The sequence below is a fragment of the Eurypyga helias genome, unplaced genomic scaffold, assembly GCF_000690775.1.
Source record: "Eurypyga helias isolate BGI_N326 unplaced genomic scaffold, ASM69077v1 scaffold24353, whole genome shotgun sequence".
In the NCBI taxonomy this organism is placed as follows: domain Eukaryota; kingdom Metazoa; phylum Chordata; class Aves; order Eurypygiformes; family Eurypygidae; genus Eurypyga; species Eurypyga helias.
In genome coordinates this window covers 5,311-15,828 of record NW_010242182.1, presented here as the reverse complement: position 1 = coordinate 15,828, position 10,518 = coordinate 5,311, and the positions used below count along the sequence as shown (strand labels likewise).

The 10,518-nt window shown below is 44.6% G+C and overlaps 1 protein-coding gene across 1 annotated transcript in view; it reads right to left on the bottom strand.

Moving 5' to 3' along the window:
- Window positions 1–236: 236 nt before the first annotated feature.
- The window catches only part of LOC104507659 (actin-related protein 2/3 complex subunit 1A), a 12,506-nt gene continuing 2,224 nt past the window's right edge, over window positions 237–10,518 (bottom strand). The window contains exons 3-9 of the mRNA XM_010149008.1: window positions 9,571–9,793; window positions 7,515–7,622; window positions 4,082–4,294; window positions 2,307–2,382; window positions 1,927–2,120; window positions 1,108–1,198; window positions 237–637 (exon numbers count right to left, since the gene is read on the bottom strand). Coding sequence (XP_010147310.1) covers window positions 599–637; window positions 1,108–1,198; window positions 1,927–2,120; window positions 2,307–2,382; window positions 4,082–4,294; window positions 7,515–7,622; window positions 9,571–9,793 — 944 coding nt within the window. The 3' untranslated portion in view covers window positions 237–598. The remainder of the gene's footprint in view (window positions 638–1,107; window positions 1,199–1,926; window positions 2,121–2,306; window positions 2,383–4,081; window positions 4,295–7,514; window positions 7,623–9,570; window positions 9,794–10,518) is intronic.

Below are 10,518 nucleotides of genomic sequence, written 5' to 3'. Positions count from 1 at the left end.
AGGGAGGTACCAAAATCGCCACATCGAGGGAAGAACTGCCCCGAAAGAAGCCCAGCTGGATCTTCACATCATCACACCGCTGGCTCTGCGACAGGAAGCTCCTTGAAGCTGACAGATAAGGCAAATTCTTCCTGTGTTAAGGCCATAAAATATCAGCGCAAGGTTTTCCCGCCCTCCCGGTTAATTCCCTCAATACCCCTTTCTTAATCAGCGCTAATGAGCATCAAAACCAAGAATCAGTTTTTTCTTTTTTTATTATTATTATTATTATTATTTCTAGCAGACAATTTACATAAAATTCCCCTTTTAAGTTAGTGATTCATAACTTCCTGCAATAAACTACCGAAGGAGCAGCTTTGGTAAAGAATGGAATGAAACAACCAACCGAAAAAAAACAAAACCATAAAAAAAGAACAATCACAGCTGATTTTGAAACCAACACAATTCACCAAATTTAGATTCAAAAGAAAACCTGCCAAGCTGTGTTTTCTCAGTGCTTCCACACATTCCACCTTCCTCCTCCCTTCCCGGGTTTGTGCAGATGTGGGAGCTGCATTCTGTCGAGCAGTTTGTCCTGCTAGATGACGGAAATCCACCCTTACATGATTCGTAGACCTTGGATAGAGGACTCTAAGGTCTGCAAGAGAGAAAATCTCAATCACCATCTGCTCCAGGATCCCACGTTAGATGGGATTTCTAATTTCTGCGTTCCCTGAGTGACTTCCCGCTGCTCTGCCAGGTTAATTACAAGAGGCAGAAAGAGTGAGCAGAACCCAAAGGGAGGGGAGCAAGGAGAGGCAGCGGGCCGGGCCGTACCAACCTGGCTGAGGCAGAGGTCGGAGAAGGAAAGAATTTGTGCGATCCCTATAGGGACATGATGCGATTCCATTAAAATTTTCAGTCTGGATCAGCACCATCCGCTAAGCAAAGTTTATCCACGTTTATGCTCAATCTTAGATCTTCCTTACGGAACTCACTAGTAGTGTTGAATATTCCAGTCTGGATTTCCTACTGCTAACGAAACCTGCGCTAGGACCAAGGCCCAGGCGTCGATGCAGGAGAGCAAAGCCAGCCCGGGGCCGCACAGCGACGGCGGGAAACGCCTACCTTGAAATCCCAGATGGTCATTGCTCCGTCGATGCCGGTGGTGCAGAACTTACGACAATCTCGTTTGTCTATCTCGTAAATAGACACTTGGCTGGAAACAGAGAGTGGAAGCTGTAACACACACGCCCATTCCAGAGAGCCAAAAAGCTGGGAAATTTGGGCTGAATTCAACTCCTACTCTCTCACAGGGACACACGAGCGTAGCAGAGCTTAGCCTAGATTTTTGGTACAGCGCTTCAGAAAAATAAGCAAAGAAGTAGGATGCTGAAAGCTCTTTTATCACCTGGCAGCTGCAGCCTAAACGTTTTCCTTGAGTAAAGACAAATTGATTCAGAAATGTTAGCCCCCCTTCTGAGCTCACATACTTTTTTTTTTTTTAAAAGCAAGGATATTTTACTCCATTAATGTGAATCAAACCTTCTGATAAATCAATCACACACGGAAAGAACCTCTGAAAGAGGAAGCTGGTACATGCATTCCTGTTTCAGCTGACTTCTGCTGAGTAGATTTTGCACAATGCTACCAACCTCTCGTGAACCCCCTACATATCGGAGAAGATAAGCCGTGTTCAAGCTCCCGAACACACTACACATGAGCAAACAGCAGCAGCACACATGCCGTGTTAATGATTAACCTACCAGCTTCCATGTAAGCCCCAGAAACAGAGAGCTGCGAGCAAAAGGCTAAAATGCAAACGGGCCACCAGCTACACCCATCTGGCATGGCAAATTCCAGCTCTCATAGGCCTGCGGTATATCCTAGGAAACCGAAGTGACAAGGAATGTTCCTTCCCCTCGTACCGGCATCCGAGACACTCACGTTATACTGTTTTGGTGCAGCGTCTCCAAGGTGGTGTTACGGTCTTCTGTAGTGGCTCTTTTGTCCATGTTTCGGAAGCGTTCCATGGCGGAAATATTGCGCTGGATGCTCTGTTTTGGAATGTCGAGTTTGGAAATGAAGGTCAGCAAGCCACGGTCGTCACAGTTGAAGAGCATTGGGCAGCAGTCATGGCCCTGCAAGCAGACATCATGAAAGCATGTCAGGCAACAATCACCACTCCTTGTTCCTGCTGCTCTTAACTGCAGAAATGCAAAGACAGACGCTGTGGAAGAGCTTGCTTATTCCTGAATCCGCACTGTACGGTGTTTCTCCCTCCCCAAAACACTACAACACTCTATAGGGAGAAAATAGACACTTACAGCTGCCACCACACTGTTCTCAGAGACAAAGGACACGCTCAGGAGCGGGAGGAACTCTGTCTTCAGCTGTGAAACCCTGGACACAAGAACATGTGTTAGAGGACTTCATTGCAACCTCTCCTCTTTGGCTCCAACAAGAAACAGAGACCGTTCCCACACAGGGATTACTGGAAAAGAAAGTCAGTGTAGCTCAGTTGGCCTGAGGTGACACCAGAAGGTTGAAATTTGTAATTAAAAGTTTCAACCTAATGATTGTGTCCTGGAAAATCTGTAACAAGCATGAGGTATTCCAGGTGAGAGGCTGAAGTTACCTAGTACTGTGTGTAAACTGTGAAAAGAGTTAAAAAGAATACACCCCCCACCCCTCCAAGGTTCAAACTGATGAAGCTATTAATTTCATTTACAAAAAACACCCTTGAAGTTTTAGTGCTTGACATCATCAATTCAGGAGGAAAAAGCCTGTGTGTTAAATTAAGTCAACATTTGTGATGTTGCAGAGTAAGAATTCTGATGTGACACCCCCGGGCAGGTACTTCTACAGCTGCTGCAGCCACCAGAACCGACATTTGAAATGAAGCACAGCCATGTGCTTCATCCACCACAGATCTCTGCTACAAAACACGGGGAATCTCTTCCTTCTTGGCTGGAAAGCCATGGACAGGGAAAAGTTATTAAGATCAGGATGAGGAGCAGGAGGAATTGTTAATGAAGTCTTTTGTTGGGTTGGAGGGTGTAAGTCGAAACCTTGCAGCAGCAGTGCCTTAAGGACAGTGGTTGGAATTAAGATTTCAGGAAATGAAAAAATATTTTCACAGAATCACAGAATGGTTTATGTTGGAAGGGACCTTAAAGATCATCTAGTTCCAACCCCCCTGCCATGGGCAGGGACACCTTCCACTAGACCAGGTTGCTCCAAGCCTCATCCAGCCTGGCCTTGGACACTTCCAGGGATGGGGCATCCACAGCTTCTCTGGGCAACCTGTCCTAGTGCTCCCCACCCTCTCCGGGAAGAATTCCTTCCTGATATCCAATCTAAACCTCCCCACTTTAAATTTAACCCCCTTACCCCTTGTCCTGTCACTACAGGCCCTTGTAAAAAGTCGTCCCCCCCCCAGCATTCCTGTAGCCCCTTCAGGTACTGGAAGGGGCTATAAGGCCTCCCCGGAGCCTTCTCTTCTCCAGGCTGAACAAGCCCAACTCTCTCAGCCTTTCATCACAGCAGAGGGGCTCCAGCCCTCGGAGCATCTCCGGGGCCTCCTCTGGACTCGCTCCAACCGGTCTATATCCTTCTGATGTTGAGGGCTCCACAGCTGGATGCAGCACTCCAGGGGGGGTCTCACCAGAGCAGAGCAGAGGGGGAGAATCCCCTCCCTCGACCTGCTGGATTTTCCAGATCCGGGTTGGGGATAGGGTCTTCATAGTTATGGAGTGAGCATGTTTCTGGATTCTCTTGAATCCATTTACAAGGAAACATTGTTTCCCCAATCACTAGAGTGGAACTTCATTTTTTTTTTTTAAATGTCTTTTATTTTACCCCCAAAGTAAATTGACTATAACCTCACTCAAGAATTCTTATAAGAAATTTAAATCATATACTCTCAAAATTCCAAGAATCTACCTTATTTGTAGAGTCCTGAAACAGACTCCTGGAACTGACAGTAAAACCGTCAGAACTGGAAACAGCAGTCACAGCTCTCGCTGCTGCGAGCACAATATTCCACACGCTGCTCCCTCCTATGGCAAACGGCTGCTGACAACGGAAAGAGCTTACTTACATCATATTTTTGGAGGCGTCGGCCACTGACACGGTACTATCATGACTGACCCAGGCTAGGCGGTTACCGCTGGCAGAAAAACTGACACTATGCACCCATCCGCCACTTCCAGCGCCCCCAAATTCTGACATCAGCTGCCCAAAAGGCATTTTGGAGCCCCATGGCGTACTGGCTGGTTTTTCGTCCACTTCCTTGATGTATGCAGAAAACACCCTGCAAATCAAAGATTCCGGTGTGAACAAAGACAGCAAAAACCTCCCGGGAGCCACGTATACATTTCATGTTGGAAACAACCAGATCCATCCTAACTGCATCCTAAACTGCATCCTAAAATACAGGCCTAGGGTATCCTCCCCAGCCGTGTGTCGTGGATCTTTCTCCTTGTTACCAGAAGATGGCACAAAACCACACGCTGTCGCTGCCTTTTCCACTGTGCTGAGATTTCCCTTTCAGCCCTCTGCGGCGTTAATAACTCCCAGACTCAATGCTTCAGTCAGAGAAACCCTAGGAATTTCACTGCGTAAGTAGAAGCTAATACAAACACCTACAAAATTACCCACTTTTTCAGAACGTTCACTTTTTAGCAGGATTTCAAAGGAAACTGATGTTCCAACGCCAGCAAAGGGGCTCGGAGCCGCTGTGTTCTGGCTCATTACTGCGAGCACGCCTCGAAAACCTGCAATACCACAAGGTTCTTACAGGGTGTTTTTTTTCCCAGCACCACAATTTTCAAGATATGTTCAAACAGAAAGCCACCCCCTTCCATCACATTCCTCTGGCATGATTCAGGCATGCCACAATATGGTGTTCTTGACTGTTACCATGGAAGTCACCGGGACGTCACAAACATAGGATTAGCATCCACGGAATGGGAGGAGCAAGGGAGCTACGCCATACTACTACCAGAGGAATGCTTCAGTATCAATGAGCAATCAAATATTCATGGTTGCAGTCAAAGACAAATTATTTTTCATGGATTTAAGAAAACGTTGCTCCCCTCTCCCTGTTTTTCTACATCTTTTACACATGTAGGGTATGCACTTCAAAAGGTACCTATATTAAGCTTATTCAAATCGCGCTGCTCATTTGGAACAAGAAGGGTTTAACTGCAGCTGTATTAGGTACAGATTTTCAGAGAATTAAGTCTGAATTTATATTTGGCTCTATCAGTTTAAATATAAGCTAAAGATAATCCTTCTACAAACTTAATTTTATAGAGACATTTCTCTTAATGTATGGAAATAGGACAAGATGTTTAAAGCAACAGCCTTTGACACAAGGCAGAGAAATCATTCCTAAGTAGTGACAGACCTTGAAGATAACCATTAGCAAAAAGAAGAAAAAAAGTCTTTTCCCCTACTAAAGTCCCCCGCTCTTTTAAAACCAAATGGCCCTGGCCTTCAAAGAACATTGGGAAATGACTTTCATTCCCAAAGCATCACTGTTCCAGCAAGAATATAAAATCCACACCTATACGGTGCTGTTAGCTATATATATATATATATACATATGTATATATTTAAAGACAAATGGAGGAGGAGCTCATCTAGGCCAGCCACCAAAAAAGTTCTGCTGAACACCCATCCCCTTGGAGCCTCTTCTGCCCTCCATTCGCTTTCCCAAAGGTCTCCCACTCAGCTGCCTATCAGTTGGCAGTGGCTCTAGCAGATCCATTTCATGATTTCCTTCAGAACAGACGCATCCTTCAAGCCCAGATACCCTAATTATCTTTAATATGTAATGGAACATTCCCTAGAACTGGAATGCTAGGAATTTGTATTCATCATTTAGCAGAGAGAATATTCTTTCCTGGTTCTGGGGAAGGAACAGAAACATAAACCCAGTACCAATCCCACTACTTCGCCTTTCTTCACTGTTCCTATACGGAGATTGCGATGATAAAAGCAGCAAAATTATGAAGCGTTAAAGGAAGAGCAGAAAGTTCCCCGAATGTTTTAAACCAAGATGTGTTTTTTTCAAAATAGACCCCACTTCCAGAGTAAGATGCAGGACAGAGTGAGTTTTCTGATGGGAAACAAATGACTAAGCAAGTCTTGTAGTGAATGCTCCCAGGAAAGTGACTGTCACACACCTTGATCTGCTTAAAAACCCCCACGCCAAACAGAAAATGATGTGAATCTAACTTCTCAACCAAAACAGGAGAGAGGAGATGATCAGGGATGCAACGTACATAACGAGCAGTGAACAAACCTGGAGACAAAAGAGCTCAAGTCCGAAGTAAGCTATATAGACATATAGGTGTATATATCTCAGCTGACCTAATGTTGACATCCCGAGATGCTTTATGAACGCACATGAAAAAACCTCCACGTGTGAAAAGCAGCTGCTTCAAGGAGGTGAACCTTTTACATCACATGTGGTGTGAAAGGAAGTGAACATGTCTAGTTTATCTAATTAAAACCGGAGGTAAGACAGGAAACGGAGACAACCCTCCTCTTCCTCGCAGCTTCCATTTAACGTCTCTCCTTACGTATAAAGGTATCAAAGGATAGAATTTAGATGCATGGGTTTCATTCTGAAATAAGGAACGTAATCGTCGGTCCCACCCCTCTCTCCCACTCCTTCTCAGTCATTTTTAGTACACACTTTGAAGCTTAAAAATTGCCCTATTACATAAAGAATTTAAGAAAAGAAGCTTTCATTATTATTCAAGGTACAAGTGATTAAGTAAAATATGAACTAAAGTCAACGACTCTGCCGACGGGTCCCCATGCAGACCTCACTGCAGTGACCCCAATCACTCAGCACAGAGCAAACTGCAGGACCTATCCCTCGTGGTGTAATTATGCCATGAAGGACTACGCTGTCCATCTCACATGCCAATCGGTTTTTACCAGCCTTTTTTGTTATAAATGCTCTTCAAAAATGTGTTTTGTTGCACTGAGTTTCAGGTGGATCGATTCCTTGACGCTGCTCACCACAGGGCTGCAAAACGTTAGGGCTAGCACAGGCAAAGGGGAGAGAACAAGTGACTCGGGGAAGAAAAATGAGACACTGCCTTTAGAAGTGCCAAGTTACTCTGACTTTTGGAACTACACCATTAAATATTGCTTTTTAAACTCTAACTAGCAGTGTTGGTGTGCTACAAGGTCACACCTGCTAGTCTAATGTCAGCCTAACAACTATTATCTCAGCACTGAGTGCATGCTTAGTAGTACTACTGCTGTGTACTGCTACTAAAGAGACCCACCAGTACATTAAATTCAGGCACGTCCCTCCACAGACACGTTAGTAGGCCAAAGCCTGCACGCAGCAGCACCAAAGCTGAAGTTTCTCAAGCTGGATCTTTATTTTGGTGTGCAACGAGCCACCTCTTCTACTCTAATAGCAAATGAACGATCAACATGCTCGTGCTACCGACTAACTTGAACCAGTCATCCAGACTGATTTACCGATGCCTCAGTCCTCTCACCTGCACTTGAAGTCACAGGATCCCGCAGCCAGCAAAACATTGTTGGGGTGCCAGTCCAGGCTAAGGACAGTGGAACGAATGGGTTTTTTAATGTGTTTGCTCACCCACCTAAATGAAAAATTTAAAAAAAAAAAAAAAAGGAAGATAAAATCAATATGAAAATATTTTACCGGCCTCCCCCAAATCCACGAAGTACTCCTCAAAACGATCACCCCTTGCCAAAGACTAAACACATCATCTTTGCAAAACACATAGTATGCTCAAATCCTTCATATTCCCTCGCACAGCCTGTGAACTTCATATGGTTAACTTAATTCATGTTTTAAATACTATGAATAAACTCATGTTAAATATCTCTCTTCACCTGAGTCATATTCCCTTTCTAACTCATTTTTATAATGCATTAGATGGAAGTCCTTAATGTGAATTTTGCCCAGTAATTGCCTGGGATTTGAGCAACCTGGCCTAGTGGAAGGTGTCCCTGCCCATGGCAGGGGGGTGGAATAGATGATCTTTAAGGTCCCTCCCAACCTACGTCATTCTGTGAGTCTACGATCCTATGAATAAAAGCTCAGCTCTCCCTGTGATACGGAGCTAGGCAGCACTCTCCTCTCAGCTCACTAAGCGCAAGTCCTCTCCAGCCCCTTCCAATGCATTTTACAGCCACCTCTCCTGCCTATTGACCTTTCTGCTGTTTAATAACAGTACCTAGAAAAAGCAACGAGTAAATGGGTGAGCTGCCAATGACATGACCAGTGTGTACGTCTCAATCACTACAGTGACAAGCAGCCCCGATGTTGAATGCGTCAGTCTCAGCCTAAATATGTCTCAGCAGATACAGTTTGTTTGAACTATTTACAAAACAGTAATGAAATCTGTTATTCACTTGATGGCCTTTAGGATGATGGTGCTTTTTCTCTGAATTTACTTCCATCAGGCACAAGCAGTTTTAAGGATCGTGTTAAATTACACGTCTCCAACATATGGGGTTTTGATTCTTCTTCAGGCAAGTCAGAGAAAATGTTAGTAACTGAATACATCAGAAAGCATAAAAGTCCAAAACAATCTTTAAAGTGTATTTTGCAGATGGTATCATTGTTTGGCATCCCCGTCCACATGGAAGACTGCACAGGGAACGGTGGGCACAGACACCTGTGGTTTTATGTCTGTCTGCAACCCAAAGTAACAGAGACTCCACATACTGATTTCCTCTACAGAGGTTATGGTTGATGTAGCTCCAGCATGTACAAATGTACATTAAAGGTCAGATGCACCGAGTTTAGATGCCAAAGAGAAAAAAAAAATCTTAATGGTGGAAATATTTGCAATAGTCCTGTCTCAGATCTATAAACTGGGACAAAAATGCATGACAGAATGGCCCCAAATAATCTATATGAAAGAAAGACTCAAGTTAACGTTTTTTCATTCATTCTGGAAGGAGGAAACATTTCTCTTTTTTCAACCATACAGTTGTGGTAAAGAAATTTTTACTCTGCAGAAATTCTTGCACTTTTAGAAAAGCAACATATGTTTATGGCAGTCAGCCGGAACACATCCACGCCAACACGTATAAACCTGAAAATGCGTGAAGACAAAGGCCTTTAGCTGCTACATCAGAGTAAAGAATCATGGAATCACAGACTGGTTTGGGTGGGAAGGGACCTTAAAGACCATCTAGTTCCAACCCCCCTGCCATGGGCAGGGACACCTTCCACCAGACCAGGTTGCTCCCAGCCTCATCCAGCCTGGCCTGGGACCCTTCCAGGGATGGGGCATCCACAGCTTCTCTGGGCAACCTGTCCCAGGGCCTCTCCACCCTCTGCGGGAAGAATTCCTTCCTGATGTCCCATCTAACCCTCCCCACTTTCAATTTAAACCCTCTCCCTAAGACATAGAAAGTCCATGAAAAGAACTGGTGAGGCCTATCCCTCTGCAATTCCTGAAGATTTCAGGAATTCGGAAAATAGTAACCTAGTTACCAACATCAAACTCCAAGCTTTGGCTTTCCTGTGCAGGCCTCAGGTGTGTAAATGGAAATGAAACTCAAACAGCTCACCAGTCATTTTCAGATTCGAAGTAGCACACAGATATAAGTCGAGCTCCACTTCCCACAGCAAATTTATTCTCCAAGGGAGACCATTTCACAAAGGTGGCTGCACGATTAATCCTCAGGATCACAAGGGTTGGTTTCCACACGCCGTCTTTCTGACTCCAGACGTAGGCATTACGGTCTGCACCGCAAGTCACAATGCGATCGCTTTTGGGAGCCCAGTCGATACCTGCAATGTAGTGCTCACGTTAATAAACTTTTCCCTTCAGACCGTTTGCTTTACAGTGAGACAAAATCATGTCAGTACTCCCTTTGTTTGCTTACTCTCCAGGCACTGTTTTAAGCTGTCAGGGATATCAGTTTGTCCCTCTAGCTTTCAGCAAAATCGCAGATCCCAAATTTCCAGATTCCGCAGGGAGCTCGCCCGCTCAGAAGCCCGCTCTGACAGCCACCCAACAGGTGGGGCTCTGCAAGCTGGCGCAGACTTCAACCACTCGCTTCTGCAAGAGACGAGTCGCAACAGCTGAAAGCCAGTGATTCTAAAACTATGGGCAAACCTCTAACAGTTTCTGCTTGCTGCCAGACCACTGTCACGATCAAAAAGTTTAGATAACAGAGGGGTATTTCTGGTTAGCAGTTATTAATCTTTATGTACTGACACAATCCTTACTTTTTTTCCATGCCTGTTTAAGCTGTGGCCTGAGAAAGAAACGTTTACCGATCAAAATAACAAATTCAAAGAACAAAATTAAGCCTTTGATAAGCCTGCCATTGCTTCCTTCCCCCAACAAAGGATGTTCCCAACTGGAGAGTCCCACAGCAACATGATGTTTCACCTTTTCTTCAGCATCCTGCTTTGAGATGCAGAGTGCAATCTTCTATCACAAAATTCTATTTCAAAGGTTTTCATAACTGTGTTCTGTATAAAAAACTTTCCTTAAGCACACAAACTAA